The sequence below is a fragment of the Tursiops truncatus genome, chromosome 15 (assembly GCF_011762595.2).
Source record: "Tursiops truncatus isolate mTurTru1 chromosome 15, mTurTru1.mat.Y, whole genome shotgun sequence".
Taxonomy (NCBI): domain Eukaryota; kingdom Metazoa; phylum Chordata; class Mammalia; order Artiodactyla; family Delphinidae; genus Tursiops; species Tursiops truncatus.
The window spans coordinates 74,154,820-74,175,622 of NC_047048.1; the positions used below are offsets into that span (position 1 = coordinate 74,154,820).

At 40.0% G+C, this 20,803-nt stretch overlaps 1 protein-coding gene across 3 annotated transcripts in view; it reads left to right on the top strand.

Moving 5' to 3' along the window:
* The window catches only part of ARFGEF2 (ARF guanine nucleotide exchange factor 2), a 99,060-nt gene that overhangs the window by 62,908 nt on the left and 15,349 nt on the right, over positions 1-20,803 (top strand). For all 3 annotated transcript variants that reach the window (XR_012326383.1, XM_033841078.2, XM_019943858.2), the window contains 8 exons: positions 2,458-2,609; positions 10,632-10,804; positions 13,009-13,169; positions 15,080-15,210; positions 15,360-15,489; positions 18,573-18,708; positions 19,561-19,699; positions 19,808-19,862. Coding sequence is in view for 2 of the 3 variants with exons in the window: in XM_033841078.2 (XP_033696969.1) it covers positions 2,458-2,609; positions 10,632-10,804; positions 13,009-13,169; positions 15,080-15,210; positions 15,360-15,489; positions 18,573-18,708; positions 19,561-19,699; positions 19,808-19,862 (1,077 nt within the window). In the remaining variant the exon portion in view is untranslated. The remainder of the gene's footprint in view (positions 1-2,457; positions 2,610-10,631; positions 10,805-13,008; positions 13,170-15,079; positions 15,211-15,359; positions 15,490-18,572; positions 18,709-19,560; positions 19,700-19,807; positions 19,863-20,803) is intronic.

Consider the following 20,803-nt stretch of genomic DNA (forward strand, 5'->3'; position numbering starts at 1 on the left):
ACATTCCCTGTGGAGTGGAGAACAGCTCGTAGCCTACCTACGTATTGATAGAGCTCGTGGAGAATGAATTAAAAATCCATTCGTATCTAAAATACTTTAATATCCCATATTTAGGAGGTAGGCTCACACCACAAAAATCATTATAGTCACTGGACAGACATTGGTGTTTGAAAGCATTGTGAAATCCTGAAGCACCTTCTGAATGACCAAAGATTAAGTTATGTTCTTTATATCAGTAGTTTCACTCTAAATGTCACTACTTCTTGTATTCTGGCTTCTTTTGCCACCACTCTTCTAAAACCTTTGTTGAGGAAACTAACATTTATTTAAATCAGAAACAAGCCAGAGACTTCTGTGTTCTAAAACTGAAAACTATGGCGAGAAAACCAGATTTTTCTCCGCTCGAGGTTTCGTTATATACACATAGGCACATGCACATGTAAATTGAACAAATCAGAATATATTTTATGTGTATATGAATGTCTGTATCTGTAATGTCATTTGCTTTTTAGGGGAAAACTAACAGCTTAACAACACTGTTTGCTACCAAAACACATTTCATGATTTCAAAAAAATTTTCTCAGGCCTGGAGATAAAGAATTGTAATAGAGATGCTTAAAAATAGTGTTAATAAAAGACAGTTTATCCAAAAGAGAATTGCCCTCTCTACATTGAATAGGAGAAAATCATAAGAAGAAGTAATCTGTCGTTGGGATATAGAACAAGCAGTAGAGCGCTGGTAAATGATTTGTAGCGTCTGCTGATTTCTGTGGTGTGAACACCACCCCATGATCGATGGAAAGTTAGCAGTGTGATGTCACTAAATGGGAACTGGGAAGAGTTGGGTACTGTTGGCTTTTCTGGGCAGCTGGGGAACCCCACTGAGATGAGGCATTGTCACATGTAGTCTTGCTTCTAACTTGGTCCATCAGCTAATCAGAGTTCTTTGTTTACTTTGCTTTCTTATCAGCTCTAAGTAAGGTACCTCTCAGCACACCATCTGTTTAACAAACTGTCTGAGTGCCTTGTACCAGGTAGTAGACAGATGGGCTCCCTGCCCTCCTGGAGCTCACTTGGATTTTATGATGAAATAACTGATGGTAAAGGGTCAGGCAGTGCAGTGTGTCAGGCCTCTCCGGAGGTGACCTTTCTGAACCCTCAGTGAGGAGGTGGCCATGAGAGCCTGCAGATGCCCCAGAGCAACTGTTTGTTGAGTTAGTGGTAACACTGTCGTCTAAAGTAATCAGTCAGCTCAGCAACCATCTTTCCCACTATTGTGGGTAAATAAATTCTTAGTGGACATCACTGATATGAACTTGTTTGAGAGAAAAAATGTGAACCATTACCGTGACTGCACCTTGTATTCTTGTCCAAGCCTATGACAAGCTTCGGATCTAGGCTGGCGGGTAGTAATTAGACACGTCGTGGTTGTCAACCTCATTACAAATGTCCACTCCATCTCATCAGTGCTGTTAAGCACAAAGTTGTGGAAAACTCAGTTGCTCACTCTGGGACTCATCATTCTTTCCACCACCTCAGGAGGATGTTCCGCTTCCCCCTGGGAGCCAGAGGACATGAAAATCCTGTGGGTTTGAAGAAGTAAATGGCCGAGTAGAGCTCTCAGGATTCTAGGACAGTCATTGGGACAGTCACATGTTTCTCTTCTTCTAAACTAGGGCACAAATATGTCCTGGGGTGTACAAAGCTGCATGGTAAGCGTGGTGTGTATTCCTGAAGCAGCCAGGGAATAATATTCTTATTAGTCTCTAATTACATCAACATTACACGAACACTTAAAAAAAATTACAGCTAAAAGCACCTTTGACCATCAGCACCCCTCAACCAGACCCTCCCCAAAGCTAATTATTTTTTATCCATTCAGTATACAGGCCAACCTCAGAGATATGGCGGGTTCAGTTCCAGACCAAAGCAATAAAGCAAATATTGCAGTAAAGCAAGTCTCACGATTTTTTTGGTTTCCCAGTGCATAAAAAAGTTATGTTTACACCATACTGTAGTCTATTAAGTGTGCAACAACCAAAAAAAGATGTACACACCTTAATTTTAAAATAGTTTATTGCTAAAAAACGTGAACCATCACCTGAGCTTTCAGTAGGTTGTAATCTTTTTGCAAATAGTAACATCAAAGAGCACTGATCACAGATCACCATAGCAGATATAATAATAATGAAAAAGTTTGAAATATCGCAAGAATTATCAAAATGTGACACAGAGACACAAAGTGAGCATATTTTGAAAGCATGTTTAATTAAATGTGTTTCATCATTAACCTTAAAACTGTCCAGCTCATGCCAAGAAATACCTTTTCTTCCTCCTGAGGTGTGTTTTCCCAGAGCATTTGTTTTGAAGGCAGGCTGTCCTTGTTTGAGGTTCAGAACCCCATATCCACAGTTGTTCCACTGTGCCTATTTCACCTCACCTCGTGTTCCTGCTCAGGTTGGCTGTAACCCCAATGAGGATGTGGCTATCTTTGCTGTTGACTCGTTAAGGCAGCTCTCCATGAAGTTTCTTGAGAAGGGAGAATTAGCCAACTTCCGTTTCCAGAAGGATTTTCTGAGGCCCTTTGAGCACATCATGAAGAAAAACAGGTATGTACATTATTCTGGAAGACGCTTAGTCAGATCTCTGCTGGGGGTCTAAAAAGGTCTCTTAACACTAACCACACGATTCGTTTTTTCTTCTCTTGTTTGGCGGAAGCAAATAAAATGAGCGGACTTTGATTCACACCTATTATCTCTAAGTAAATCGCACTAAGATCTGCGTGTAACCTTTCCCAGAAGGGCAGATCATACAACTGCAGCTAGTAGAAGTACGTCATGCATCCTTACCGGGGGTCTGGGTGCTGAGGGAGTTCAGAGAAAGAGCCACTGCCAAAGCAGCCTCACACAGGGTCAAGAACTGTGACCTAGATTGGTTCAAGGTGGCGGAGTAGAAGGACATGCTCTCACTCCCTCTTCCGAGAGCACCGGAATCACAGCTAACTGCTAAACAGTCATCAACAGGAAGACACTGGAACTCACCAAAAAAGATACCCCACATCCAAAGACAAAGGAGAAGCCACAGTGAGACAGTATAAGGGGCGCTATCACAATAAAAGCAAATGCCATAACTGCTGGAGGGGTGACTCACAAACTGGAGAACACTTATACCACAGAAGTCCACCCACTGGAATGAAGGTTCTGAGCCCCACGTCAGGCTTCCCAACCTGGGGGTCTGGCAGCAGGAGGCGGAATTCCTAGAGAATCAGACTTTGAAGCCTAGCGGGATTTGATTGCAGGACTTCAACAGGACTGGGGGAAACAGACTCCACTCTTGGAGGGCACACACAAAGTAGTGTGCGCATCAGGGGAAGGAGCAGTGACCCCGTAAGAGACTGAACCAGACCTGCCTCTTGGTGTTGGAGGGTCTCCTGCAGAGGCAGGAGGTGGCTGTGTCTCACCATGAGGACAAGGACACTGGCAGCAGAAGTTCTGGGAAGTAATCCTTGGCATGAGCCATCCCAGAGTCCACTATCAGCCCCACCAAAGAGCCCTGGTAGGCTCCAGTGTTGGGTCGCCTCAGGCCAAACAACCAACAGGGAGGGGACCCAGCCCCACCCATCAGCAGACAAGCGGATTAAAGTTTTACTGAGCTCTGCCCACAAGAGCAACAGCCAGCTCTACCCACCACAAGTCCCTCCCATCAGGAAACTTACACAAGCCTCTTAGATAGCCTCATCCACCAGAGGGCAGACAGCAGAAGCAAGAACTACAATCCTGCAGCCTGTGGAACAAAAAACCACATTCACAGAAAGACAGACAAGATGAAAAGGCAGAGGGCTATGTACCAGATGAAGGAACAAGATAAAACCACAGAAAAACAACCAAACGAAGTGGAAGTAGGCAACCTTCCAGAAAAAGAATGCAAAATAATGATAGTGAAGATGATCCAGGGCCTCGGAAAAAGAATGGAGGCAAAGATCGAGAAGATGCAAGAAATGTTTAACAAAGACCTAGAAGAATTAAAGAACAAACAAACAGAGATGAACAATACAATAACTGAAATGAAAAATACACTAGAAGGAATCAATAGCAGAATAACTGAGGCAGGAGAACAGGTAAGTGACCCAGAAGACAGAATGGTGGAATTCACTGCTGTGGAACAGAATAAAGAAAAAAGGATGAAAAGAAATGAAGACAGCCTAAGAGACCTCTGGGACAACATTAAGTGCAACAACATTCACATTATAGGGGTCCCAGAAGGAGAAGAGAGAGAAAGGACCCGAGAAAATATTTGAAGAGATTATAGTTGAAAACTTCCCTAACATGGGAAAGGAAATAGCTACCCAAGTCCAGGAAGCGCAGAGAGTCCCATACAGGAGAAACCCAAGGAGAAACACACCGAGACACGCAGAAATCAAAATGGCAAAAATTAAAGACAAAAATTATTGAAAGCAGCAAGGGAAAAATGACAAATAACATACAAGGGAGCTCCCATAAGGTTAACAGCTGATTTCTCAGCAGAAACTCTACAAGCCAGAAGGGAGTGGCATGACATATTTAAAGTGATGAAAGGAAAGAACCTACAACCAAGATTACTCTACCTGGCAAGGATCTCATTCAGATTTGATGGAGAAATCAAAAGCTTTACAGACAAGCAAAAGCTAGAAGAATTCAGCACCACCAAACCAGCTCTACAACAAATGCTAAAGGAACTTCTCTAAATGGGAAACACAAGAGGAGAAAAGAACCTACAAAAACAAACCCAAAAACAATTAAGAAAATGGTCATAGGAACATACATATTGATAATTATCTTAAACGTGAATGGATTAAATGCTCCAACCGAAAGACACAGGCTTGCTGAATGGATACAAAAACAAGACCCATATATATGCTGTCTACAAGAGACCCACTTCAGACCTAGGGACACATACAGACTCACAGTGAGGGGATGGAAAAAGATATCCCATGCAAATGGAAATCAGAAGAAAGCTGGAGTAGCAATACTCATATCAGATAAAATAGACTTTAAAATAAAGAATGTTACAAGAGACAAGGAAGGACACTACATAATGATCAAGGGATCAATCCAAGAAGAAGATATAGCAATTATATATGCACCCAACCTAGGATCACCTCAATACATAAGGCAACTGCTAACAGCTATAAAAGAGGAAATCTACAGTAACACAATAATAGTGGGGGACTTTTAACACCTCACACCAATGGACAGGTCATCCAAACAGAAAATTAATAAGGAAACAGAAGGTTTAAATGACACAATAGACTAGATAGATTTAATTGATATTTATAGGACATTTCATCCAAAAACAGCAGGTTACACATTCTTCTCAAGTGCTCACGGAACATTCTCCAGGATAGATCACATCTTGGGTCACAAATCAAGCCTCAGGAAATTTAAGAAAATTGAAATCACATCAAGCATCTTTTCTGACCACAATGCTATGAGATTAGAAGTCAGTTACAGGGAAAGAAACGTAAAGAACACAAACACATGGAGGCTAAACAATACGTTACTAAATAACCAAGAGATCACTGAAGAAATCAAAGAGGAAATCAAAAAATGCCTAGAGACAAATGACAACGAAAACATGACGATCCAAAACCTATGGGATGCAGCAAAAGCAATCTTAAGAGGGAAGTTTGTAGCTATACAAGCCTACCTCAAGAAACAAGAAAAATCTCAAACAATCTAACCTTACACCTAAAGGAATTAGAGAAAGAAGAACAAACAAAATCCAAAGTTAGTAGAAGGAAAGAAATCATAAAGATCAGAGCAGAAATAAATAGAAACAAAGAAAACAGTAGCAAAGATCAATAAAACTAAAAGCTGGTTCTTTGAGAAGATAAACAAAATTGATAAACCATTAGCCAGACTCATCAAGAAAAAGAGAGAGAGGACTCAAATCAGTAAAATTAGAAATGAAAAAGGAGAAGTTACAACAGACACTGCAGAAATACAAAGCATCCTAAGAGACTACTACAAGCAACTCTATGCCAATAAAATGGACAACCTGGAAGAAATGGACAAATTCTTAGAAAGGTATAACCTTCCAAGACTGAACCAGGAAGAAATAGAAAATATGAACAGACCAATCACAAGTAATGAAATTGAAACTGTGATTAGAAGTCTTCCAGCAAACAAAAGTCCAGGACCGGATGGCTTCACAGGTGAATTCTATCAAACATTTAGAGAAGAGCTAACACCCATCCTTCTCAAACTCTGCCAAAAAATTGGCAGAGGAAGGAACACTCCCAAACTCATTCTGTGAGGCCACCATCACCCTGATACCAAAACCAGACAAAGATACTTCAAAAAAAAGAAAATTACAGACCAATATCACTAATGAATATAGATGCAAAAATCCTCAACAAAATACTAGCAAACAGAATCCAACAACACATTAAAAGGATCATACACCATGATCCAGTGGGATTTATCCCAGGGATGCAAGGATTCTTCAATGTACGCAAATCAATCAATGTGATACACCGTATTAACAAATTGAAGAAGAAAAACCGTATGATCATCTCAGTAGATTCAGAAAAATCTTTTGACAAAATTCAACACCCATTTATGATAAAAACTCTCCAGAAAGTAGGCATAGAGGGAACCTACCTCAACATAATAAAGGCCGTATATGACAAACCCACAGCAAACATCATTCTCAGTGGTGAAAAACTGGAAGTATTTCCTCTAACATCAGGAGCAAGACAAGGATGTCCACTCTTGCCACTATTATTCAACATAGTTTTGGAAGTCCTAGCCACGGCAATCCGAGAAGAAAAAGAAAGAAAAAGAATACAGATTGGAAAAGTATAAGTAAAACTGTCACTATTTGAGATGATATGATACTATACATAGAGAATCCTAAAGATGCCACCAGAAAACTACTAGAGCTAATCAATGAATTTGGTAAAGTAGCAGGATACAAAATTAATGCACAGAAATCTCTTGCATTCCTATACACTAATGATGAAAAATCTGAAAGAGAAATTAGGGAAACGCTCCCATTTACCATTGCAACAAAAAGAATAAAACACCTAGGAATAAACCTACCTAGGGAGACAAAAGACCTGTATGAAGAAAACTATAAGACACTGATGAAAGAAATTAAAAATGATACTAACAGATGGAGAGATATACCATGCCCTTGGATTGGAAGAATCAATTTTGTGAAGATGACTATACTACCCAAAGCAATCTAAAGATTCAATGCAATCCCTATCAAGTTACCAATGGCATTTTTTACAGAACTATAACAAAAGATCTTAAAGTTTGTATGGAGACACAAAAGGTCCCAAATCGCCAAAGCAGTCTTGAGGGAGAAAAAGGAAGCTGGAGGAAACAGACTCCCTGACTTCAGACTATACTACAAAGCTACAGCAATCAAGACAATATGGTACTGGCACAAAAACAGAAATATAGATCAATGGAACAGGATAGAAAGCCCAGAGATAAACCCACACACCTATGGTCAACTAATCTATGACAAAGGTGGCAAGGATATACAATGGAGAAAAGACAGTCTCTTCAATAAGTGGTGCTGGGAAAACTGGACAGCTACATGTAAAAGAATGAAATTAGAACACTCCTTAGCACCATACACAAAAATAAACTCAAAATGGATTAGAGACCTAAATGTAAGACCGGACACTATAAAACTCTTAGAGGAAAACATAGGAAGAACACTCTTGGACATAAATCACAGCAAGGTCTTTTTTGATCCACCTCCTAGAGTAATGGAAATAAAAAGAAAAGTGAACAAGTTGGACCTAACGAAACTTAAAAGGTTTTGCAAAGCAAAGGAAACTACAAGCAAGACGAAAAGACAGACCTCAGAATGGGAGAAGAGATTTGCAAATGAATTAACGGACAAAGGATTAATCTCCAAAATATATAAACAGCTCATGCAGGTCAATATTAAAAAACAAACAACCCAATCCAAAAATGGGCAGAAGACCTAAATAGACATTTCTCCAAAGAAGACATACAGATGGCCAAGAAGCACATGAAAAGCTGCTCAACATCGCTAATTATTAGAGAAGTGCAAATCAAAACTACAATGAGGTATCACCTCACACCAGTTAGAATGGGCATCTTCAGAAAATCTGCAAACAACAAATGCCAGAGAGGGTGTGGAGAAAAGGGAACCCTCTTGCACTGTTGGTGGGAATATAAATTGATACACTATGGAGAACAGTATGGAGATTTCTTAAAAAACTAAAAATAGAATTACCATATGATCCAGCAATCCCACTGTTGGGCAATATACCCAGAGAAAACCATAATTCAAAAAGACACATGCACCCCAGTGTTCATTGCAGCACTATTTACAATAGCCAGGTCATGGAAGCAACCTCAATGCCCATTGACAGACGAATGGATAAAGATGTGGTACATATATACAATGGAATATTACTCAGCCATAAAAAGGAATGAAATTGGGTCATTTGTAGAGATGTGGATGGATCTAGAGACTGTCAGACAGAGTGAAGTAAGTCAGAAAGAGAAAAATATCGTATATTAACACATATATGTGGAACCTAGAAAAATGGTACAGATGAACTGGTTTGCAGGGCAGAAATAGAGACACAGATGTAGAGAACAACCGTATGGACACCAAGGGGGTAAAGTGGTGGTGGTGGTGGGATGAATTGGGAGATTGGGATTGACATATATACACTAATATGTATAAAATGGATAACTAATAAGAACCTGCTGTATAAAAAAATAAATAAAATTCAGTTAAAAAAAGAAAGTTTATAACATGAGAAATGCTTAGTCACTTAGTGAAACGAGCAGGTTATAGAATTGGGCAGTCATTGTAATAATAAAGGTTGTGATATAGTATATCTCTCCATATGAAATGCCATAGCATCATATAAAAGAATCTTTTTCTTTATGTTTTTCCCTACATTTTCTAGAACATTTATTGTCATCATTTATTACTTTTAACAGTCAGGCAAAAAATATTTTAATAAATATGTATAGTTCTTGCCAACAAGTTGCCTTTTTTTCCCAGGAGAGAAAACTGTGAATTCATTGGTATTATGTGTTAAAGTCACCTAGGTATGTAGTCAGTCCTCCATTATCTGCAGGTGGCAAATTTTCTTTGTGGACTTTCAGCTAATTTTTAACTTTCTCCTTGCCTTCTCTAAGCAACCTTTCCTATTATCAGTTAGTATAGGTCCAGCAGACAAGCATGAATGTTATCCTAAGCCAGGTGAAATTTGCAAGCCAAGTCTCTCCTAAAACCTCTCTAATGACTTTCAAAGCTAGTATGATAGAAGCATTAGGTTTGTGTTGCTTGCTTCTTGCTATTTGTGAGATAATAGTGTTCACCCCATAATCATATATGTCTGAAAGACATGTGCTAATCTGTTGTAAATATCCAGGTCACACCGTGTTGAACCTTGCAGCTGCTTCAGAAAATGGACCATTTTTTCTGTCTTCATGTTTTATTTTGCAATAATTAAATTTATTCATCTTAAGTTATGTATGTATGCTCCCATCCAAGTGTATGTTTGCCATCCACAAATATCTCTGCCCAAAAACCTAAGAGGATATGCATTAAGAATTTAGGAATCGTTATCTCTGGGTGGCAAAATTATGAGTATATTAGTCTAAATGTTTGGGGCCAGAAAAATTGACCAACAGTGGCTTAAACCACAAGTCTATGTATTGTTTACTTAACAAGTCAGAAGCAGGCAGTCCCAACTTTGGTTCCATAGCCCAAATTGTAACCAAGGACCCAGGTTCTTTCTGTCCCGTTGTTTGGCCATAAACAGGGTGCTTTTCTTCCTTGAGCTTACTGTTTCATGATTGCTGGACAGAAACTTTAGCTCCAGGCATCATGCCGTGTTCACAGTGGGAGTGATTAAAAGAGGCAGAGCCCACCAACAGAATGGGAACAAGAGGAAAAGGGGCAGAGCCTACCAAGTGTGTTCCTTTTTTTTTTTTTTTTTTTTGCAGTACGCAGGCCTCTCACTGTCATGGCCTCTCCCGTTGCGGAGCACAGGCTCCAGACGCGCAGGCTCAGTGGCCATGGCTCACATGCCCAGCCGCTCCGCAGCATGTGGGATCTTCCCGGACCAGGGCACGAACCCGGTGGATTCTCAACCACTGCGCCACCAGAGAAGCCCCCAAGTGTATTCCTTTTAAGACAAAAGCAGAACCTTGCTAGAAATCCCTCCCCTCCCATACCCATAGATTTTCTCTTACATCTGATTAGTTAGAACAGGTCATGTAGCTCCCCTAGCTGCAAGGGAGGCTGGGAGATTGAGGTCCTGGCACATAAGACAAGATTGTCATATTGTCTTATATTATTTATGATCAGTTCCCTGAGGTCGGGCATGTTGCTGCCCAGATGAAATCAGACTTATTAAGGAGGTGGGAAGATGACTGCTGGGTAGGCAACTAACTGACATGTTGACTGTCTTACTATTTTTTCTTTTTGTTGTCTCTAATTTTTTTTTAATGAATGTAGATTATGACATGCTTTAAAAAATGTTTTTTTAAGTGCTGCTTCTAAACAATGAGCTGTATTCGTTTATCTTCCCACTGTCCAAAGTACAGATGACATGGGCTACCCCATTCTTTCCTCAGGTCTCCAACCATCCGGGACATGGTGATCCGCTGCATCACCCAGATGGTGAACTCCCAGGCGGCCAACATCCGCTCAGGCTGGAAGAACATCTTTGCCGTGTTCCACCAGGCCGCCTCGGATCACGACGGGAACATCGTGGAGCTGGCCTTCCAGACCACAGGCCACATCGTCAGTAAGTGTATCTGTTCCCTCCTGACTAATGTCCCACATGCAAGTCTAGAAGGGTGATCATTTCTTTCCCATCTGTTTTACTCCCAAGAGGGGCTTGCTTGTTTAGCTACACTGTGATGTGCTAACGTGCTAGGTGGTGTGCTGGGCTCTTGACATGTGCCCAACAACCCTAGGAAGGAAACACAGTCGACGCTCATTATTTGCAGGTTCTACATTTGTGAGTTCACCTACTTGCTAAAATTTATACGTAATCCCAAAACCAACATTCCTGGCCCTTTTGTGGTCATTTGCTGACATGTGCATGCACAGAGCAGCAAAATGCTTGTCACCCAAGGCACACATTCCCAGCTGAGGTTGAACAAGGCCTTCGTGTTTCAGATCTCTTACTGTAAATAAACAGGTAGCCTTTCTGTGGTAAAAACTTACTGCCACGTTTTTGGCATCTTTGTCTTAGTTAAACTTTGCCATTTAAACCAGTCCATAGCCCAGTGCTGAAGTGCTGGCCAGTGTTCCTAAGGGAGACTGTGGTGTACTTTATGGAGAAAAATAACATGTTTTAGGTTAACTCCGTTCAGGCATGAGTTATAGAGCTGTTGGCCATGAGTGTAATGTTAATGAATCAACAAAATATATTAAATAAGTTAAACAGACACACGTAAAACAAGGTTGTGTGTTAATAGGTTGATGAAAGTATTGTAACCAGAGCCTCGCAGGAACCTAACCCCCTTTTCCCCTAGGAGATGGTTCAGTATTTGCTAATTCATTGTTCACAGCGACTTTGTAGAACACAAGTACCATGAGTAACAAGAACTGACTACAGTCATCCCTTCGTATCTGTGAGAGACTGGTTCCAGGACACACCTCGGGTACCAAAATCCACAGATGCTCAAGTCCCTAAGATGAAATGGATATAATCTACACACATCCTCCTGTATACTTTAAATCACGTCTAGATTACTCATAAACACAACGTAAGGCTATGTAAATAGTTGCCGGTGCACAGCAAATTCAAGCTTTGCTTTTTGGAACTTGCTGCAGTTTTTTTTCCCCGAATATTTTCGATCTGGGGTTGGTTGAACCCACTGATGTGGATACCATTATTTCCCCCTATTTTACTGAAGAGGAAAACAGGCACAGAAAAGTAAAGTAGGACAACTTGTCTGAGGTCATGCAGCTGGGAGGTGGTGGAAGATTGACACCTGGCAGTCCAGCCTGGAGCTGGTGCAGTGTCCCTCCACTGTGCACTGACCACAGGTCCCCGGTCCTGCCTGTCATCACGTCACAAGATGTTTACTTGTCTTGGTTTTTGTGGAAATTGTAAAGCAGTGGGTCAGCTTTGATTTTTTGAGGTCGTTTAACTTTTTGTATTCTTCTCTTAGGTGGTATTTGTAGGGTTTTGAAAACCTTCAGTTTCTAAATTGCTTGTCACCTTTAGCTCACTGACTTTCTTTATCTCACTTTGTCTTCATAAGGCTCTAGTGAGGTAGCATGAGGTGTGGTCTTAGGGTGGAAACAGCTGGGGAATTAAGGGACATGCTCAGAATCCCAGAACTGGGGCCAGAGCTTTGCTCAGTGCTCAGCTTCTGTCAGGCAGACCCTCTGGGCCAACCCCACACATATCCACGTTTATATCTTATGTGGTTATGCAAGCTCCATCCTAAAACGGACACCTTGGCATCCTGGTGAAACTTGGTTTTCTCTTGGCTGTCCTCTCACTTCCTTAGGGCTGCTTCTCAGAAAGGACCTCTTTACAGAGTCCCCCTTCCCTCACCACCAGCCTTTTCTATCTTCTGTCCCCTTACTCAGCACTTACCCCAGCTGAGATGATTTTACATACCTACAGATTTAGGTGATTATTGTCCATCTTGCCCATTGGAGCAAAGGCAGGAAATTTGGTTACCTCTGTGTACCCAGGGCCCACAACCACGCTTTGCATGTAGTCAGCACTCAGCAAATGTTTGTTGAATCAGTGACTGTTTAGGCCTTTACATCATTGCGTGAGCTCAGGAACCAGTGTAGTTTAGCCCAAGCTGTACTCAATGCATTCATTCCTGAATAATTTAATAAGAAACCCTGTCTTCCAGAGACACTGACATGCTTTCCTTAGATTTTCACAAAAGTAATCATCTCTGGTATATGTGTGTGTGTGTTTAATCCCCATTTCTGAATCCTGGGCTTATAAAAAATGTACCTTTGTTTCCCCAGCAACCATTTTCCAGCATCATTTCCCTGCAGCCATCGATTCCTTTCAGGATGCTGTGAAGTGCTTATCAGAGTTTGCCTGCAATGCTGCTTTCCCTGACACTAGCATGGAAGCCATCCGGCTCATCCGCTTCTGTGGGAAATATGTCTCCGAGAGGCCTCGGGTACGGTTTTCCTCTCTTCACTCATTTGGCCTGTGAGGGGGGAAAGGAGTTGTAGGCAAAAACCCCTTGCTCCTGGCAAAGACCTTTCCAGCTACTCTTTTAGAAACGCATGTTTCCCCTAAACTAGGTGTTTATTTCAGAATGCTGCCATCACAGGGGTTATATCTTTTATGTTATTTTGTACGTATGAAGTTATTTTATTCACACTGAACTTTTATATGGTATTCTACAGATTGTTTTAGTAGATGATAATAGTAGTTTAGCTATGAATTTTGGCAAAGCTGAAGAAGCAAGACATTTCTATTTGAAAGAAAACAAACCTCTCTTTTAGGAAATGACATTATACCACTGTGATGTGGTTGAGAAATCACATTTAAAGATGACCTTTTGGGCTTCCCTGGTGGCGCAGTGGTTGAGAGTCCGCCTGCCGATGCAGGGGACATGGGTTCGTGCCCCAGTTCGGGAAGATCCCACATGCCGCGGAGCGGCTAGGCCCGTGAGCCAGGGCTACTGAGCCTGCACGTCCGGAGCCTGTGCTCTGAAACGGGAGAGGCCGCAGCAGTGAGAGGCCCGTGTACCACAAAAAAAAAAAAACAAAAGCAAGATGACCTTTTGTTTACTTCCGAAAATGTTTAGGGTTTTTCTGTTACATCTCACCTTTCTGAAGAGGCCTGCTTGGGACTTCCCTGGCGGTCCAGTGGTTGACACTTCACCTTCTAGTACAGGGTGTGCAGGTTCAGTCCCTGGTTGGGGAGCTAAGATCCCACATGCCTCGCGGTCAAAAATCCAAAACATAAAACGGAAGCAATATTGTAACAAATTCAATAAAGACTTTAAAAATGGTCCACATCAAAAAAAAAAAACCTTTAAAAAATAAAGAGTCCTGTTTGGTTCAGCTGACTGTCTCAAAACACTGAAATTGGGTGGAAATGAACACGACTAAATTGATGGCCTGTATAGATCTCTTCTTAAGCATTCTTTACAGAAGTGTAAACCCCTAAGATGATATGTCTGGTCCCTACAATGGTTCAGTAAGATGTGATGGTAATGAGAGCTGCTGTTGATTGAGTACTCACTACATGTCAGGCAACATTCTAGGCATTTTGTGTGTGTAGATTTGTTTAATCCCACATCAGACCTACGAGATGAGTAATTATATCCCTGTTGTACAGGGGAGTTAACCAAAGCAGAGAGAGAAATTGCCTAATGTTAAATAACCAGGGTAGGTTAAAGAAATTCCATTACCACAGACAATACTACTTCAAGAGTGGTTAAGGAACAGAGGGCTCAAGATCCCAGAGATAGGGCAGAAAGTAGGGCTTCCTACTCAGACTGTGGAAAGATTGCCAGCTGCCAGCTGCATGACCTTGGGCAGCTTACTTAATCTCTTAGTGCCTCAGTTAACTCATCTGTATAATGGGACCATTATTTCTACCTGCTTCATGGAATTGTTGTGAGAATTGTTAATCCATGTAATGCACCGTCACAGTTCCTGACCCACAGCAAGCATTTAGTAAATAGTAGCTGCTGCCGCTATTATTTTAAGTAATACGTGTTACACTAACATCCCAGAAAGACCTAAGATATGAATCATCCTGGACATTTTGCTATCACCATTTGACCTTTATTGCTTTTCTTAATGTACCACCTCCTGCCCCCAGGACTCTTGTGGTCAGTCCCACTCAACTTATTCTAAAGCCCACTAAATTCCAAAGATTCATAGGGGAAAACTGCTCATGTGCCCTTGGAACAGGCTTGTCTCTGTCTCCTCAGGATTTCCCATCAGACCCTTGCTGAATGGGTATTTTCAGGAGAGGAAAATGTGCAGGGCTTTAATCTTCATGTAGTTCTGTTTCAGTTCTTCCCTTTCACTTGCTTAGTCTGTCTCTGAGAGGTGATTCTCACTGTAGGTGCTGCAAGAATACACAAGCGACGACATGAATGTGGCTACTGGCGACAGAGTCTGGGTCCGAGGCTGGTTCCCCATCCTCTTCGAGCTCTCCTGCATCATTAACAGATGCAAGCTAGATGTACGGACAAGGTAACCGTGACCTAGGGTGGTGCCCCTTCCTTCCGTCACTGAATGAGCCTCCAGCCCCTGCTCCCCCGGCCCCAGGCTCTCCCACTGTCTTCTCTGCTGTCCTCTTCCCCCACCCGTTCCCTCTTCCATGCTGGCTTTCTTTCCTCCAGAGGGCTCACGGTCATGTTCGAGATCATGAAGAGCTATGGCCATACCTTTGAAAAGCACTGGTGGCAGGACCTGTTCAGAATCGTGTTCAGGATTTTTGACAATATGAAACTCCCCGAGCAGCAGTCGGAGGTGGGTGATGACTAAAGCGCTGCCCTGGGGAGATGGGAGAAGAGCCCCTCCAGCCTTTGTCTGCGTCTGGTGTTGCTGCATCATCCACAGCACACGGAAGTCTTAAATACTGAGCCATTTCGGGTCTGTTTTGAAAATGGAAACATCCTTCCTGGCCTTCTTCTACCAGTATCGAGTAGTGCTAAGAAACTCTCCGCATCCGGGGAAGAGTGAGGGGAAATAAGTCACCACTGTCTGCCTACTTGGCCCTCAGGCATTGGACACGCAGGCACCCCACTGGCCCTCTTACTTATTTTATTTGCTTCATATCAACTTCTGAACAGTTGGTAAAATGTGGAACATCTCTTGTCCCTTTAAAAATCCATTAAAAGGATTTTTAGTGAGGTTACAGCTGGAGATAATGTTGGCAAATATTAGGCCTTTTTTTAAAAGAATGTTTGATACATCTAGGAGTCTTTGTCTAGGGACAAGGGGGTTAGGAAAGGATGTTCTATCCCAAGATTTTTAGATGGGAATGCAACATTTTTACCTTCTTTTAGGAACAATGTTTCCTCCCTCCCCCTGGTATAAAAGTACCATATGCTTAATAAAGAATATTAGGAATATACAGAAAATTCATAATTTTACCATTCCGAAATTAGACTTAATGCTGTGGCAAACTTCCCTCAGTCTTCTACATGGTTCAGATGTGGTTGAGGTTATAGTATACATACAGTTTTCTAATCTTACTTTAAAGTAAAGTTTTCTTCCTTATAAAACAGGGAAACAAAGAAAAAAATTTAAACACCCACAGTTTCAGTCTTCCACTGGTAACCACTGTTACCCCGTCAGATAGTTGTTGTGTGTTTGTATATCTCATACCTTTTTTCTTTTGACAAAAATGGAATCCCACCTCACATACTTTTTAACTTAATACATAAGTATTTTTTCCACAGCTGTAACTTTTCTTCTACCATGTTTTTAAGGACTGCAAAACATTCCTAGTTGTGGATGTTCCATAGTCCATGGAAAATTCTTTGCCGTTTTTCCGTCTTTAAATGGCACTAAAATGAATATTTTTTCCAGCTACATTTGTACTTATTTCTTTATTTGTTTAGGGCAAGTGGCTGACTGTCAGGTTTGGGGCATGCATGTTACTGAGGCTTTTGATACATACTTCTGAGTTGACCAAATACATATGTAGTCGTTTACACTGCTGTCAGCAATGCAGGAGAGTTCGTGTTACTCCACACCCACTCCAGCTCTTCATATTTTAGTTTATTTAATCATCAATATGATAGACCAAGAGTAAAACATTTAAAAGTTTTTTAACTGCTAGCGAGGTTCTGTTTTCCTTCACGTCACTGATCGTTACATTTCTTCTTTCACAAATTGCCTTTTCATATCCTTAGCCCATCTATTGACTTATTCTCTTTTGTTCCTATTGATTTATGAGTTTTTAGTATAAAAATAATATAGCATATCCTTACATAAATTGCAGATGATTTTGCCCACTTGGTTTTCTTTTTTGTTTTGGAAAATTTTAGCTTTTAAGTAACCCAATCTATTAGTTTTTTACTTTATAGTTTCCACTTTAGAAATCATGCTTAGCAACGTTTCCCTTTTCCTTAATTTATAAATATCTCTATATATTTCCTTTGGTAATTTCATGACATTTTTATTTTTTTTATTTTCAGTTTTCTGAGATATAATTGGCATAAAGCACTGTATAAGTTTGAGGGGTACAGCAAAATGACTCAATTTACATGTATTGTGAAATGATTACCACAGTCAGTTGAGTTAACATCCATTATCCCATGTAGATAGAAAGGAAAAGAGAAAAAAACTTTTCTTTTTCCTTGTGATAAGAACGTTTAGGATCTACTCTCCTAGCAACTCTCAGGTATACCAACACTCAGGCAGTGTTAACTGTAGTCATCATGTTATACATTACATCCCCGGGGCTTATTTATCTTATTACTGGAAGTTGGACCTTTTAACCGCCTTCATCCAGTTCCCCTATCCCCATCCCGAACCACAAATCTGATCTTTTTTTCTGAGTTTGGTTTTGGGTGTTTTTTGTTTTTTGTTCTTTGGGTTTTGGGGGTTATTTTTAGATTCCACATATAAGTGAGATCATACAGTCTTTGTCTTTGACTTATTTCACTTAGTGTAATGCCCTCAAGTTCCATCCATGTTATTGCAAATGGCAGGACTTTCTTTTTTATGGCTGAATAGTATTCCATTATGTGTATATATATATCACATTTTCTATGTCCGTTCATCTGTCGATGGACACTTAGGTTGTTGCCATGTCTCAGCTATTGTAAATAATGATGCTGTGAACAGGGGGTTGCATATATTTCTTCAACATAGTGTTTTTGTTTCCTTTAGGCATATACCCAGAAGTAGAATTTGCTGGATCATACGGTAGTTCTATTTTTAATTTTTTGAGGGACCTCCATATTGTTTTCCACAGTGGCTGCACCAATTTACATTCCCACCAACAGTGCACAAGGGTTCCCTTTTCTCCACATTCTCCCCAGCATTTGTTATCTCTTGTCTTTTTGATGATGACCATTCTAATAGGCATGAGGTGATATCTCACTGTGGTTTTGATTTGCATTTCTCTGATAATTAGTGATTTTGAGCACCTTGTCTGTTGGCCATTTGTATGTCTTCTTTGGAAAAATGCCTATCTAACATCATTTTTAGTATTTAAATTTTTGGTGTAAGGTGTGAATATTTAGCATAATAAAAATTTTTTGGAAGTATCACTGAATGACTTAATATTCTGTCATACGGATGTACTCAATTTAATTGCCACATTACCGAGCATTAGTTTATGTCTGTGTTTACAGTATATAAATACCAGTGTTGGTAAACATCTTTATTCATAAACCTTCAGCCACAGATCTTTGATTATTTCTTCAGGGTCCATTACTGGAAGTAATGTTATCGCATCAGTGGATGTGAACATTTTAAGACAGTTGCTACCTAGTGCTGAATTGCTTTTCAGAACATTTTGCCAATGATATGTGAGAATGCCCATCTCACCGCAGGGAGAGTGGCTTTTAAACATTATCTTTTAATTGTTTTTCCAGAAATCTGAGTGGATGACAACAACTTGCAATCATGCACTTTATGCGATTTGTGACGTATTTACCCAGTTCTATGAAGCTTTGAATGAAGTTCTTCTCTCTGATGTATTTGCACAGTTGCAGTGGTGTGTAAAACAAGGTACTCTTTATGTGGTTAGGCATCATTTTTCTTGACGTAGTCCTTAACGAGAGATTAATTTTTTCAGTATATAAAAGCATGGATATAATGCCAAGGAGTACAATGTATAATTTAATTGGTGAAAATGTGTATTTTTAAAATTTAATTAGAAAATAAAACAGTCTCTCCACCAAGTCAGTTTATAAAGCATTTCTTTTAAGGTGGGATATAGTAAATTTTAAATCTCAGAAGATGTACCTTTGTATATTACTATTCTTTCTACTTTTGTGTATGTTTGAACTTTTCTAAAATAAAATGTTTTTTAAATGTACTGTGAGAATCAAGATCAACAGCTTCATCAATGGACATTTTTGGTTTTGAGTACTTACGTGTTTATTTTAGTATGTATTACGAAAAATACCCGCGTAGCACATTAGACCTGGATCCCATAGATAAATGTGGCTTAGGACAAGGCGTAATTTAGCTAAGTTTTTCCAAGAGTACTCAGTTTTCAAGTAACTGATAAAATAGTTAATAAACAGCAAAAATTGGAAATGTAATGTTTGAGTGACTGAGTTTTCAGAAACACTGGTCTAATATTTTCTGTCTTACTTTACCATTTCTCGAACAAGGAGCCAGTTAGTTAAGTAGCAAAATGTTGACCTTCTTCCATCCCTAGCAATATAGCATGATAAATAATTCTGCCTCTTTATAGCCTACTTAAAATTTTACCGTCCGTACCAATGCTTCATTAATTAGAAGCCAACCAGCCCAAACAGTTGCATTGTCTCTACTTCACGATAGGACGTATCAGCAATCAGGTTGGAATCAAAACAGCATTTGAAGTTTAATGATAGATGTTTTGTTTTGCAGATAATGAGCAATTGGCTCGATCAGGTACAAATTGCTTAGAAAACTTAGTAATATCCAATGGAGAGAAATTCAGTTCTGACGTCTGGGACAAAACATGCAATTGTATGTTGGATATTTTCAAAACAACCATCCCACATGTGTAAGTGTTAATGTGATTACTACTGTTTATTTCTACTTTCAGTGGTTATTTTAAAGCTCCGGGTTGCCCTTCATATTGATTGATTTCCTTCTCTTGCATTCTCTTTAGTTTGCTGACATGGAGACCTGTGGGAATGGAGGAAGATCCATCAGAAAAACATTTGGTAGGATTTTTTTTTCAGTTGTCTTTTCTCTGATCACATATTATAGTAAAAAATTAAGCAGCCCAAAGGTTTGTGCTTTTCTGATGGGAAGTGAGTAGAAAAGGTTATAAGAGCTAAACACTATGTATGTTCGTTAAAATATTTTTTAGAAAGTACAGAAAAGTATTAAGGAAATAAGTCACTTCACTCAATAAAAACCACAAAACACTTCTAGTTTTCTTATTTATGTGACTGAGCACACACAACCCACATGCTTGCAATTTGGGCTCACTTTGTACATAATGTGTTACTTAACACCACTGTGGGCATTTTTCCATGTTCCTTTTTTTGGGGGGCCCTCTGCGTGGCATGTGGGAACTTAGTTCCCTGACCAGGGTTTGAACCCACGCCCACTGCATTGGAAGTGTGGCATCTTTACCACTGGACCCCCAGAGAAGTCCCTCCATATTCTTAAATATTCTCTGAGAACAGCTTCTTCAGTGGCTGCACATTATTGTAATTTATTTAACGAATTTTCCCTTGTTGGACACTCTCGTCAGTTCTGGTGTTTCACTGTTACAAAGATTGCTTTGGTGTCATTATCCTTATTTATTGCCCTCCTACGTAAGGAGCACTTTCCTCTCCACCAATGAAATAGTAGTTTTTATTTTTTGTGTAAGGCCCCATAAAAGAGTTCTAATTCAAGTGTCACTTTAAAATACTTTGGTTTACAAGGGGGTTTGTCTAATTAGCTTCTATTTCCAAGTACCTATAAAGCCATTAGATTTTAGAAGGCATTTGGGATATAGCAACTTAAAAATGAAGCACATTATAGAAACATTCTCTGTTTTTTAACTTTCTACTGTCAACTTCAAAAAAAAAAAAGCCTATCTACCCTGCTCGTTTATTTTTGAACTTGAGCTTATTAAAAATTTGTCACACTCATCATGAACTCATAGTAC